Source organism: Thermobia domestica, chromosome 1 (assembly GCF_964235325.1).
Source record: "Thermobia domestica chromosome 1, izTheDome1.hap1.1, whole genome shotgun sequence".
NCBI lineage: Eukaryota > Metazoa > Arthropoda > Insecta > Zygentoma > Lepismatidae > Thermobia > Thermobia domestica.
The window spans coordinates 146,247,038-146,261,964 of NC_137454.1; the positions used below are offsets into that span (position 1 = coordinate 146,247,038).

Below are 14,927 nucleotides of genomic sequence, written 5' to 3' on the forward strand. Positions count from 1 at the left end.
TTAAATTCTCTTTTCCCGTTGCTGTAGAAAGATTTCATTGTTGCTTTAATTCTATCAGCAAATCAGAAATAAAATAATCGTTGACAATTTAACTTTCAGTGAATGCACGTATGAAATCTTTTTTTACAAACCTGCGGAGTAAATATAATTGGGTGCTTCGGAACAAAGAGTCCGTGGTTTGATGAATGTTATCGTGTAGTAGTTTAAGCGTGACGGATTGTGATAATTATAGATTTATTAGTACATAATGTAATATGTGTATGGCCTGCGTGTAAATGTATGTAATAGGGTGTCTGTAAAATATTACTTCGCGTAAAAATGAGTAAATAATGAATAAATGTAATGATATAATAATAATACGATTATGATATAAAATGAATGAGAGGATACGACACCTGTACTTAAATGAATAGGCCCAGTGTATATTATATATTGAGAGTATGAATATGTTTATTGAAAATCTCTCGCGTTTTGACTTCTACACCAGTGCATTCATTTAACCGAGTTTGCTATTGGATAGTAATGTGTAGTTGGGAATTATGTTACTTCGCATTTAAGTACCTCAGATTAACAGCCCCGGATCTTAAGCCTTTCATCAGATAGGGTAGCATCATGTGGGAATTACTTTTAAAGGTTGACAGAAATGATAATTAAGAAAAATAAATGCTATATCCTGTGATCATCAAAAAGTACAGGTTTGGTCATTTGTACCTTTAACATTCATTGACTCTCCGAGATTTTTTTTCTTTCTTGGTTGCTTACCTTATTTACTGTGCAGTGTTCATATAGCTAACAGCTCAGATCGGGCTATCCGATTAAATCAAACGCTACTAAATTAATATTTATGTCCTTTGCGTACCCGGACGTCGACCCCTAGTCCTCTTAAGTATTTTCGTTTCTTTTCTTAGTTTAATTAGATGATGGAAATAACGACGCCCCAGACTTTGGCATGTCTGCGCAGGGTAGCCATCGGTGATGTTTGGTCACTGAAATCACCGATCCAAAATTCAGTTTATTTAATTTTTTTTTATTTTGCCAAATTACTCGTTAGGGATATCTTTGCTATTACTCTAGTTTCATTACTATTCTGGACCTTCTTAGTTTTTCTGAGGGGTCGAATATTTTTTTTTTTTTACTTAGAGATTTCAAAATTGGGGACACAGTTACCTGGTCCCTTTCCCCTCTCCTTTTATCCTGCTGGTCTGGGCCGGATACGGGGCTCAGATTTCAATCTTACAAGCAAACTCTTGTGGGATTGGGATCTGATGGACACAGACTTGCATCCTTGGCAGCAGGACGCCCCCGAGTTTACGTATTTAAGTAAACCGCCTTCTTTCGGCATATGTGAATATTTTTGGCTGTGAGTTGTTATATATTTAAATTCGATCACTCGTCTGTGTAGTGAGTATTACCTTAATCTTTTCTCCTTTCGTTGGCGCCGCTTTCCCTATCTTGTCTCTTTCTTCCTTCTTACTTCAAGATTTTTTTCACCCCCCCCCCCCCCCCCGGTTCTGAAACTCATGAAAACCTACAATGTTCATATCACTTATTTCGATCGTATGTACTAACTGAGACATCGAGGGATACAATTCGTGGAGGTATTTCAGAACAACTTACTACTGTTTTTCACGATACTCAGTCCACCATGGAAGGGACTGACGAGAAGGTACACTACGATTTCAGATTCCCAGAAACTTGATTGTTGTTCATCGATCATACAAACTATACCCATTGATTACTGATTTCTGGTTTCTTTCTATTGATTGGTTATATGGTGTGTATGTATTAGTAGTTTGGGTCCACTAATTTTAAATAATCTTGATTTTTTTTCTTTCTTTCTCTGTATATACATTTATATATGTGTGCTTACATAGTTTGGAAACTTACGTGCCTGCTCTATTTGCTGTATTTCCACTTTTGTGTCGACTTATCAAATAATATCAACCATTTCTCTATACGCGGATCTTAATAAAATTGAATTATTATTGATTATCGGGTTTATATATACATTTCAATGTTGCAACCTTATTAAAAGAATTTTGTTAGTCAGGTTTTTTGTTTATTTTGAGCCAAGAAAATGTGAATACTCATTAAATATGAAAAGGTTATGTAGAGAATTAAGTGTCGATGACATACTAAGATTGATATTAGAATAAAATTTATTATATTGAGGAATATGAATATATATATATATGAGCGAATATGTATGTAAAGGGCTCGGTATTTACCCTGGTTGTTTTAGGTTGCCATAGATTTTTGACACACGATACTGACCAACTATTTGTGTTTGTAAAGTATTACCGCGTAACTTGTAATACATGGCACCTTACTGATTTGTTAGTAATGTTCGTAACTATTAAAGTTTAATACTATGTTAAATGTTGCATGTAAATAGAACAAGTAGCAGGTCGAAAAAAAAAAAAAAAAACCTAATCCGTATCTAAAGTTATTTTGTAAAACAATAGTGAAATCAGTAAACTATGAAACAGTGCGCCCCAAATCCTTCCCCTACGATCGGAAACCTAACTATTTGTCGTTCGTCAGTTCGGTGACTAGAATCTTTTGACTACACGATCTAGACCAAGAAAAAATTCGATGAACTGATTTTGGTTAATAATTTAGTAATGTGAATACAGGACCTAGATAGGTCCAGAGATCTAGCTCCATTGAGATATGGTATAGTATTATGGAAATATGTTCCCAATGTCTGGGACTGGATTCGATATTTTTTTTTTTAAATCTTAATAAATTTTGAATACCAAGTTACTTCTTATACCAAGTGCGTCAAGTGACGAAATGAAAATTATATATAATATGAAGAAACTATTTTTTTTGTCTGTAGTTAAGACAAACGATTAAATACTCTCATGGACGCCAATCATAGTGTATAAAGAGAGTTGATAAAGGAGTTATTATCGACGTGAGAAAAGGACTCATAAAATTGTCGAAATTTCCCCTCCTGGGACAGAGACTCAATAAAAAGGCTACCAAAGTTTTTTTTTTTTTTAACAAAAATGATTAACCAATTATATATTTTTTTCCTTTCCTCTTTCACATTGATATGTATTCTTTGTACTGAATCTTAAATATGTTCAATGTTGACCTTTGATTTTTATTTTCTCTTCGTCTTTCGTTTTGTCGATTTTTTTTAACGTAATCCAACTTTTAATATATCTACAAGGAGAAATGTGTTATTAGATATTGAAAAGTAACAAATTTCTATGCATGTCTATAAACCATATTGTTATTACTAGTATTATTTTCTTTTCATGTATCGAAATTTCTCCTGTGTTCTCGAATTGTTTTCTTGAAATGTAATAAATGTCTATAGAAATGTAGTTAGGTTAGTTTAATTCAACTAAATGCAACCTGAAGTATACATTGTCGTGTATGAATGTGTGTGAGCGTGAAATGTAGGTTTAGTATTAAGTGCACTAATTCTTTTGACATATATGTGTGATTTACTATAATTAATGGTAGTTGGCAATTAAAGTCGTTAAAGTCAATACTAACTCAATTTAAGTTGGCTCTATAAAGGAAGCAAAAAGGACCGAAGTAACCTGAACGATCGATCATCATGGGAGAACTTCGAGAGTCAAAATCTTCGACAAATATGTGTTACTCTGATTTTTTTTCTGTGGTCGATTCTAGCATGCCATCAACTTCATCATTTATCTTTCAAGTATTGGATACTAGTCGAGAACTTTCGGAAATATTGAATAAACTGTTAAATTAAACTTTCTCATCTATCTCAGAGCTAGATTGGGATAATTCGGTAGTTGGGGTTAAATGGATCTAGGTCTGGGAGGTATGGGTTAACATGTGTCTACCTTTGATCACCTTAATACCAAATATTCGCCCAATAGCTATTGGAAATGATCCCAATTCGATAATTATTCACTTTCCTTTACCATATTTCTGAAAAATATCCAGTAAATTTCCCTCTTTTCTCATCTTCTTACTTTCCCTCTTTTTCCTCTCTTCCTATCCCAACTTCGTCTTCTCTTCTTTACTTCTTCTTCTATTTTAATAAAACTGAAAAGGGGATCGTGACTGGAAATCCTATATATAATAAATACGGTCATGTATTTATTTTATTTTATTTTATTTTTCCTTCGGAAGTCCGATATGAAAGTTTTTTTTTTTTTTTTTTCATTTTGGTTGAACCTTGTAGGTTTGAAAGTAAGAAATGAATTATGTATATAATTAGACATAAGCTGATAGCTTCATGAATATTCCCCCACCAGGGGTGAAGGGTTCCCACTCACGACTTACTCCATGCTTCTCATTTGCACGATACAGGGTTTCCCACCCTTCTTTTGTTACGGAGCTTTCTTTCTTTTTCTTCGCCCTCTACAGTTTTAGATTGGCGAACCGTAACAGGATTTGTTGTTATGGAAACGGTGGTTTCTATGGCAACGGCCTTTTCAGTTGGAAATAAAAGAAATAAATTTTGTGGGTGACCTATGACCTATATATATACGTAAACATGTGTACAAATAAGGATATTGATCAATACAAATCTGCAAAAATTTTCTGTACATAAATTTTTGTAGAGAACATAGAACGTTCTGTACGAGAACATAGAAGAATTAAAAAGAATTGGGAAATATGAGGAAATTTACAAGGAGGTGAAATCTATGGAACTTCGAAGGAAACAAGGGAGTATTACGATGACAGTAGAAAATAAGAATGGGAAAGTAGTCAGCAAGAGAAGATGGAAAGAATACGGTATGTTGAAGACTTGTATTATGAGAATAGGGATAGACTAAGTGACCTAGATGTTGAACTAGGAGATGAAGTAGGTGAGGATGATAAAGGCTTTAGTGTTAATCGGGATGAGTTTGAAAAAGCTGTGTCCGAGATAAGGAATGGAAAAGCAACCGAGATAGATAAGATACAAATCGAAATCATGTAGAATATAGGACACAAGGGCAAGAAAGAATTGTCCCGACTGTGCAATGAAATATATGAAACAGGAGAGTGACCAAAAGATTTCCTGACGACGCTTATGGTAATGATGGCTAAGAAATCGAACCCAAAGAGATTTGAGGCTTATAATACGATTAGTTTCATATCTCATGCAGCAAAATTTTGCTTCGAATTTTGAACAGAAGGTTATATGGAAGAACAAATAAAAAAGTTGAGGAGGAACAGTTCGGGTTCAGGAGAGATAAGCGCACAAGAGGTGCAATTGGATTTTTAAGGGCGATCGGTGAAAGGTTGATAGAAAAAGGAAAAGAAGTGTATGTGACCTAGAGAAGGCTTTTAACAGCGTGAATTGGGAATTGTTGTTAGAAGTTCTAAGGAAGGTTGGTTGGAATGGAAAGATCGAAGACTCATAAGAAACTTCTATAAGAACCAACAAATAAGTGTTAGAATAGGAGAGGAAATGACAAAGGAGAGTTCGACATGGATGCTGCCTCTCGCCAACAGTATTTAATATCTATCTAGAAGACATAGTGAAAAAGAACCTACAAAATGAAGACGGCATTTCGGCAGGAGGTAGAGTGATTAGATGTATACGATTTTTCAAATGATGTGGCGCTGGTTGCAGAATCTAAAAAGATAATCAATAAAATGTTAGAAAACTTGAGGAAGGGCTGTGAAGAAGATGAGATGAAAATAAATGTTAGAAAGACAAAAACCATGGTGACCGGAACTTTGCGGTCGGTGTCAAATAATAGAAGTAGGAGGGGAGAAAATAGAACAGTATTCGATACTTGGATAGTATTATTAGTGATGATATGAAATGTGAATGTGAAATAAAAGCAAGGATAGGAATGGCGAAAAAAGCATTTAGGAGGAAGAAAATACTATTTTGTGGGACCTTGAATAAAGAGTTAAGAAAAAGACTCATAAAATGCTTCGTATGGAGTATTGTACTGTACGGGTCAGAAACATTGCGCAAAAATGATGAAAAACTACTGGAAGCTTTCGAAATGTGGGTGTGGAGAATGAAAAGAATTAGCTGCGTCGACCTAAAAGGAATTCGTAAGAATGTAGGGTCATTTTTTCGCAGAGTTGGCTGACTTAAACCATAGTTTAAACCAGCTGTTAAAAATAAAAAACTTGGAATGTTCGTAAAAGTGTACGTGTTAGTAAAATCTTGACGAACACACATTTCTGGGTTATCGTTTCACTCCCGTATATTATTCGTATTATATTTAGACCTAAATTCCCCACTCATTACTCAAATAGATTATACTACAAAAGCAACATTTTTTTATATAAGTTTATGATTTTGTGTGTGTGTGTGATTTTCGTATAGTTTATTATTTTGCTATGCAGCTGCAAGCAAAGAAAAATTCTAAATATTGTTTCGTTTTAATAATGTTTAGTATCGATAAAATACATCGAAATGCCGTACGTTTTGGGGGGAGGGGTCATATAAACCCCATGACAGCCATTTATTGAAATCAGAAGTATCTTTGATATATATTTATGTATAAATATATATTTATGTATTTTGCTAACCCTGTTTTTCGGACTTAGCCTCTGGACAACAGTCCTACTTTTTGTGGCCAGAACTGTACCACATTAAAGAAGCACTTAATTGAAACATTATGCATAAGTATTAAACAAGTTCATGATGCATATATATCCATTTACTAATTATAGGTTATTAATTATTCGAATTTAAAGTGCATACTGATACTGCGATCGAGTCAGCATTCTTTTTCCGTGATAATGTCAAAAAGATTCACCAGTTGAACAATCCCTGCGACAGGCCTTGACAAAATTTTATCAAAACTTGTTGCTTATCTTCTAGGTATATGATGACAGAGATTAGCACTACTGTAAGTAAGGCTCTCGCACGAAGTAATACACTTGGGAAGATAAACCTTATATTGGACACAAAAAATTTCCAACTATTCAGTTGAGGCACGCGCCAAGATTTGGTACAAGCACTAGCATTGCAGTGTTCTGGTTTTGAAACGTATAGTATGAATTTTTTAAAGCATAAATCTGTGACTAAAGGAGTCCAACTGTTCATCACTGCAGAAACTAAATATTACCAAATGGGCTTTTACCAGGTCATTTTTTATATACCTGGTAAATATAACTGAAGCTGTCCACAACCCTCATAATTTCAATTTTTCTATCCTTTTAAAGAAATGAAGCTAGAATAGAAGCTAGAATGTTGTGTATTTGGTATTTCTTTTGTCTTTTGATTAGTTTATTTGGGAATATGTATCATATTATTTCTTTTACTATTATTCGTTCCAGCGTGTGCACCTGGATATTCAAGTTGGAGAGCATGCCATTGACTATGCAAACGTAGCTCAGAAGGAAAAGCTTTCGGAGTTGCAGCTTCGAGTGAGACAATTGCTGGATCAAGTGGAACAGATCACAAAGGAACAGAATTATCAAAGGGTTAGTATTAGTGATGGAACAGTGCTTCCTTCTATTAATCTATGCTGTTCTCAATATCTTTGGATGTGTCGACCCTGTATTTCTCTAAAAAGTGTTAGAAATTTGTTTTTAATGCAGGATGAAAATGAAAAAGAAATCTTAAATTGCTTATTACGAAAATTGATATTTAGCTTTAGTGTATTAGGTGACAAACGATTGTTATTTCATATATATCGTTGAAGTGTATGATTCTCGACTGTGTGTAATTTAGCAGTGATATAGTTTCAGTTTTGTCGAAAGCTTCGTAATGACGGCATCTTCACAAAGTGTGTGTTTGAAGTAAGATATTTACAAACTTGCACAAAATTAGAAATCGTCATAAAAATGTTCTGCATCGGCTTTTTAACAGCAACAGGATTTCAAAAGAAGAGAATTCTAGTGCAAGGAATTTACATTATCATATTAAATGTATCATATGTTTTTTTTTTCTTTTTTTTTAACCTTATTTTCCATATTCACGAAATGATGCAAGAAAATTCTAAGAAGTGAGAGAGTTGCCCACATCTGCCAAGGAAGGTGTCAGGGAGCACAGAAACTGTTTAGTTAATAGTACATAGTTACACATTAGACGCAGTATATAAAAGTACGTTTACAAATTATTATTAACATGAGTTAATTCATATCCTAAATAATTGATGAAAGTAATTACTTCTTATAACGCTGAAGTCTCACTCTGAGTATTTTTGGAGAAAAGAGCCGGTTGAGATCGTTTAATTTTACTGTTTCTTGGTTCCAATTTTTACAAACTGAAGGCTTTCAGGTAATGTTCCTACATATGAATATGAGAGAATGGAGGATCTAGCGCTTATCTAGTATTAGCTAAACAAAACTGAGTCTCGAATACCAGATCTCGTTATCGCAAAATAGGTATTCTAGACTTAAGAAGAAGTGCTTTGATTCAGAAACTGTATTTTCATGCAAACAAGTGGAATTCTTCATTACGCTAACGTGTGAAGAACATGACTTTGAAATTGAAAATAATAATAATAATAATAATAATAATAAAGGGGAGGGACGCATAATTCTAACTACAACTTCGTACATACGTGATTTGTTATAACTGTCAGCAATGTTTAGTTCACAGTGGGTGTAAAAACTATTTAGTCAATCATTTTGACAGAGAATGAGAATGTGAGTGTAGTATATCAAGGAACTTCTTCAAATTTTGTCTCCTCTTATAATTGATACAGTTATGAACAATATTGCATCCTACTGCGGACGTGGTTTCGAATTCGATCCCTAGATACTAATATTGGAAGACATAAAACTGGAAGTAGTGGTTTATAATTCTCTTACTTTAAGCAGCATGTCGTATCTCAACAGCCACAATGCTGAAAAACGGACCTTAAATTCAGCAAATCTAAATTGCGAATTACTGCGCACGATTGCATTTTTAATACATACAAAGTGACGGATGTTGTTCACTGTGGAGTATTTGTCTTCAGTTTAGAAGCTAGAAGCTCAACAATATTTATGTTTTCTTTTCAAAAGATTTAGTGAATAACTGCACAAAAATTAGAAATGTTTCGAAAATCATTGATGATATTATTTGATAATTTTGTAAATAAATCATTATTGTTCTCCTTTCAAGGTTTATTTCATAAGTGTAGAAAGTGGGCAAACGTACGTAGACATTTTCACTTAATCTGAAAGGCATGAATTGGAATCTGCTAGGAAGGAGCTTTTTTGAGGGGGGGGGGGGAGCGGTCAGACTAGTCGAACACTGAGATGATGCCTTTATGTGTGAATCGTGCCCAGATGCTTTGTGTTTCATTGTAATCGTTACCAATGTAAAATGGTTTCACAACTGTACCTGGATCTTATTAGATGACTAGGCAGCGACACTCATGCAGAGGTCTGTGAAACCGAAATCTGGATTGATTATTTTCCGAAGAGTGCTCACTATCAGATAGAACCCAAAAAGTTTGACAGACTTAGGTATCATGGATACAATAACTGTAGAACTGATGTATATATATATATATATATGTATGTATGTATGTATGTATGTATGTATAGAGTTAGTTAGTTAGTCACGGTGGCTCAATGGTAGATCGCTCATCTTTGGTGCGAGAATTCTTGGTTCGATTCCAGACCATGTGGACATCAACAGTATCGTGTCATCGAGTTTTCTCTGGATTCTATCGTTTCCTCCTATATTCTCATTCCACCAATTATTTTATAATCATTTACTTGCATTAATCATCCATTCCTTTAGCCTAAACAGTGCTAACGGGGCTAATTTTATGTAATATTATGACTCACAAATTGGGTAAGTAGGAAACAAATAGAAAACAAGCAAAATAAATAACTGTGAAAATCTGTCCCATTAAAATGTGATGGTGATGATGATATGGGTGATAATGAATGAAAAAAGTGGAAGGAAATGGGAGAACCTTGAGGAAACCTACTACTGTACAAATTTCACTCGGCGTGGAATCAGACCTCACACGCCAGAGGTAAACGCTCTACCACTGAACCTCATTTTATTTTGTTTATATACATAAACATATATGTACAAACTCCGCTACGAAATCACTTGACCTGTTGCACACGCAAATACATTTCCAGTTGTGGTTTGATAAGTTAATCACCAAGAGAAACGTATATGTTCATAATCACACATAATAAATAGAATAATATTTATAAGTGTCACCCATAGTAACATCCCTTTCTGTAACTCTCATAAAGTTGAGATTTCAAAATCATGATCTAATATCACTTGTACATTTTTTTTTTTTTTTTTAATTAAATATTTCGTATTCTCACTATATGTAGGTACAAAAGCAACTCTATCCATCACGACTCTGGAAGTCACTAAGAAATAATTAATACTTCTGACCAGAGTATATACACTTATTTATTAAAACTAAAGTACAGTGACGGTTTCAACAACTTAACGTTATCTTCATATGCAACTTAACGTTATCAGAGTCTGATGAAGATAACGTTAAGTTATCGAAACCGTTACACTATGCTTTAGTTTTAATAAATAAGTATATATATATACTCTGGTCAGAAGTGTTAATTATTCCTTAGGACAAAATTTATTTTTTTTATTACTACTATTAGTTGTATTACTGATTTTGGAATCTAAATTAAAGAAAAAAATCAGTCCTACAGTATTAAGAGTTTCTGTAACTATAAAAAATGTTTATGCTAATGATTTTATTTAATTTCCTCTACGCAGTATCGTGAAGAGCGTTTCCGACAGACCAGTGAGAGCACCAACCAGCGAGTATTATGGTGGTCGATTGCTCAGACATGTATCTTGCTTGGAATGGGGGCGTGGCAAATGCGACATCTGAAAAGTTTCTTTGAAGCTAAGAAACTTGTATAAGCTGTAGTGATTTCAAAACAAACACTTTTGTATTGGTGTGGATGGTGTGTGGAACTGTGAAATTGATTCTCGAGTGCCTGATGTTTACACAATTAACAAACTAATTTGTTTTGTAAATCTAAAAGTACGGAGAGTAAAATTTGAATGAACGCAGAAATTTTCAATAGTCATCGTTTAGGTATTTATTTGTGTCTTGTTTGTATATTGAGAATAGATGATCCTGTAAATATTAAATTCACGGAAGTATATGTTTAATTTTCAGGTTAAATATTACATATTAACTACTTGTGTTCTCGCTGTATTACTTGGCATGGCTTATTTCATACTCATGCTCCTTAATTGTTTGTAACTAAATGTGAATGTTGTATATGGTATGACGGTGTAAAGATGTTAATAAAGAAACAAAAAATTCACCATCCAGTTTTATTCACTTCATTACACGTTTTAAGAAAATGTCAACCATATGCCTCTCATGAAGGAAGTAGTATAGTAGGAAGTATTTTTTCACCTCGTTAAAGAAAGTCCTTCCATCAGGTCTCCTCTTTCTAAAGTAAGGGAGCAAAATTCAAATCAGTTATCAAGCATTCTAATGATAGACGGGAATACTCTGAAATTGAATAATATACTGTACTCTGTTGAAGACTACCTTCTCTCAAGAGCTTTTTATATATTTTTTGTGTGTAGCATTGACGATTTATAGGTGCAGTTTATTTACTTCGGAGTTGTGATGTGAGCAAAGGACTTAAATAATTTTCTAAACTCGTTAATTCGATTACTTAAGTATAAGAGATAATGATTTAGTATAAAACAGACTTCTTGTATTTTAAAGGATAGGCACATTAGTTAACCAAGAACTGTCAGTAAGAAATGAATTTTGTATCCTGTTTTGGGTAATTTTTCTCCGAACGATATACCAAGATTGCAATTGAGTAAATTTTGCTGCTTGACTTAGTCGTTCTGTTGAGGGTTTAACGTTATCTTACTTCCAGATTAACAACAAGGAGGGTTTAGGAAATTTTTAAGTGTAAATCTTTTTTAAGAGTGAAGTCTTAGAAAATCGTTCCTCAAGAGTTTTCTGAAGCTCATTATGTAAAAATCTTTTCAAATACACACAGCATGTTAAAAAACTAGTTTCAGATTATATTCATTCCTTCCATTAAACGTCTTGATAGAATAGTAGGTTTTATTTAGGTTGTAAAAAATGACTTCCCTGGATATGTTTTTTTACATAAGTTTGCAAGTTCCATATCTTGTTATATGTGGACAATTCGTACTAGTATCAGTAATCGTAATGATCATATTAATTATAACGCTGTTCGTATTAAAGTGTTTTAGTAACTGATTATTATTTAGTGCTAACTTTTGTTCCATGTTCTCTGGGCAAACAAACATAATATAGAATGATCTAGAAGCAGCTCTAATTTAGTCCCAGTCACGTGCCTTCGCAATGAACAGAAAGAAGAATAATTAACAGAAAATAATTATGGACATTCATTCCTGTATAGGAATGAAGAACAATTGAACAAAAATTCTATTTTAAATTGAATCTGCAACCCCGATTGATAGTATTTTAGCCCGTTTTTTCTCTCGTTAACCTGCCTCACAAAAGAGCCATTTAAACGCCTGCTCTAACGTACAATACTTTTAACGTGGCTGAAGAAACGTTTTTTTTTTTTTCTACCTGCCTCTTAGCAACCAGTGGAGAGAAGATGGGGCGGGTTGGTTGGTGAAATTGGAGCCTTTCAGATTGCTGGTTTTACGCGGTTGGCACGATGACAGTGGAGACCTGCCTGTCGCGACTCCGTAGTACATTTCCCATGCATTCTTTGCGACCGACGCTTGTATACAAATTATCATGAAGGAACATACGAAATACTTTCTTAATTCATTTTACAACTTCGGAATTTACTGCTGCTGTGTGTTAACGGAAAATTTTTTTTCTGCAAGCATTTAGAGAGCGATTGAATATTTGAACTACATTGTAAACTGATCTATTTCTGAGATGTTTCTGTGAAATCAAGCATGCTAAGACAGACAAATGTAAATGATCCAAATAAATAATTATAAAATACCAATAAGTAGAGAATGATCAATTTTCAAGTTATATAGGGTTTAAGGCAGAGAAAGCTTAGGGAAGGAGCGAGGGTTCAGTAAACTTGGTCTCTGCTAGACTTGTGGAATTCCCTTGCGGGTATATGGTTACCAAACGCGTCTTCCTCCAGGATCACGGTTCGATTCCCAGTAAGAGCATATGTAGTTCAAATTTTACGTTAAACGGCAGGCCTACGTCTTGCTGCTGAAAATGAAAAGTCGAATGAAATTTCATTTGGGTTAGAAACTATCAAAATCGAATGGATATTTGAATTTCAGTGCATCACGAAAAAAAATTTCACGTCTCTATTTCATAAGTAATAAACCCAGACCAGAGGGAAGAAGGGCGAAAAGTCAACGACAGACTATTTAGTATAGCAGGAAAGGAAGTTCTGCAGAAGGTTATTCACTGTATATCCGACCATCTTCGATTCGGTGCTGCCACCTGGTGTATTATGCTGGAACTATGTGCTGGCGGAAGCTGTTGCGTCTGACCTTGTAGGTGCGTGTTACCAAATGGCGTCGAAAATCAAACGGTATTAAGAAGGTTACATAATTGCCTTTTTCCATACAAAGTTTTCGTATGTACGCATTGTAAAACAATGTCGGGAGAATGGATTAACACCAGGGGTGACTACTAGGGATGGCCTTTTTTCGAAAAATCTGTTTTCCGACTTTCGGAACATTCGTTTCTCGTTTTTAGTTTTTTTCATTTTTCGAAAAGTTTTTCTTCTCATTCGTTCTTCGCAAACTTTTTCGAGAAACCTTTGTTTTTCATTTTCCAATAATAACTTTGTTTTTCGTTTTCAGGTAGTTCAGAAGCACTTAAGTATTGGATTGGAACAAAACTACATACAGAAAGAGTATACACAAAATAAGGCAATGTATACTTTTCATTTTCTGTAGGATTTTTTTTTTTCTTTCTTTTCAAATGCCTTGCCCTGCCCAGAGTTTGAAAGTCGACGCCACGAACGCAGGAAGAAATATGCCGAAATGAACAAAACTGCTCACACACACATTATCTGTCTATCTATGAGAAACTTTCAAATGAAACCTGGTCAGTGCACCTAACTTTGCCTTACATGTAAGGTGGCACCACGTAACTGCGGGTATGGTGGCGCCATCGATTGGTAGAGAGATTGACGCGTGCGCACCGTTTGAAATGGTGCAAAAGATCCCTTGAGGGGCGCGAGTCACTGGAAGACGATTCTCGTCCTGGACAGGCTCATCGTGTCATCACCGGAAATGATTGCAGAAGTGAATGCTTTAGTCTTGGACAACTGCAGAATCACCGTGACGAGATCATCTGTTACTGGGTATTAGCGTGGGCACCGTCCACACCATAATGCATCAACACTTGAACTTTCGAAAAATTTGTACGCAGTGGGTTCCTCACCAACTGACCGCCGAACAGCGCAATACTCGAATGACGCTGTCTTTGAGTCATCTGCAACGTTATCATGAGGAGGAATACGGTTTTCTGTCGCGTATTGTCACAGGGGACGAAACACGGTGTCACCATTTTGAACCGGAAATCAAGCGTCATAACAAGCAGTGGAAACATGCTACTTCACCACCTCCAAAGAAATCAAAGGCCGTGCACACCAGTTCTGGTAAGGTCATGATGTCCTTTTTTGACCACAAGGGCCCACTGCTTGTTGAGTTCCTGGAACGGCATACCACCATCAATGCCCAGCGTTATCAAGCCACTTTACAGAACCTTAGACGAGCCATCAAGACGAAACGCCCAGGCATGTTGTCTAATGGCGTTATCCTCCTGCATGATAACGCCCGCCCACACACGGCCAATGCAGTGAAGACGACATTGCAGCAGTTTCGGTGGGAAACGCTGGAACATCCACCGTATAATTCCGACCTTCAACCGTGTGATTTTCATGTGTTTAGACCTCTAAAACAAGCTATTCGCGGACATCGATTCGCAACGGACGACGAAGTGTGTGACTGGATCCAACAGCAGCCTACTAGCGTCTTCAAGGATGGAATCGACCGGCTAGTGTCGCAATGGGATAAATGTGCCATGAGTTTTACGTCCCGTTCAGCAGCGAGGCTATATGAGACA

At 35.2% G+C, this 14,927-nt stretch overlaps 1 protein-coding gene across 1 annotated transcript in view; it reads left to right on the plus strand.

Annotated features, from left to right (window-relative positions):
- Window positions 1-11,169, plus strand: part of eca (transmembrane p24 trafficking protein eclair) — a 37,957-nt gene extending 26,788 nt beyond the window's left edge. The window contains exons 4-5 of the mRNA XM_081764027.1: window positions 7,231-7,377; window positions 10,607-11,169. Of these exons, the coding sequence (XP_081620153.1) occupies window positions 7,231-7,377; window positions 10,607-10,756 (297 nt within the window). The 3' untranslated portion in view covers window positions 10,757-11,169. The remainder of the gene's footprint in view (window positions 1-7,230; window positions 7,378-10,606) is intronic.
- Window positions 11,170-14,927: the final 3,758 nt, after the last annotated feature.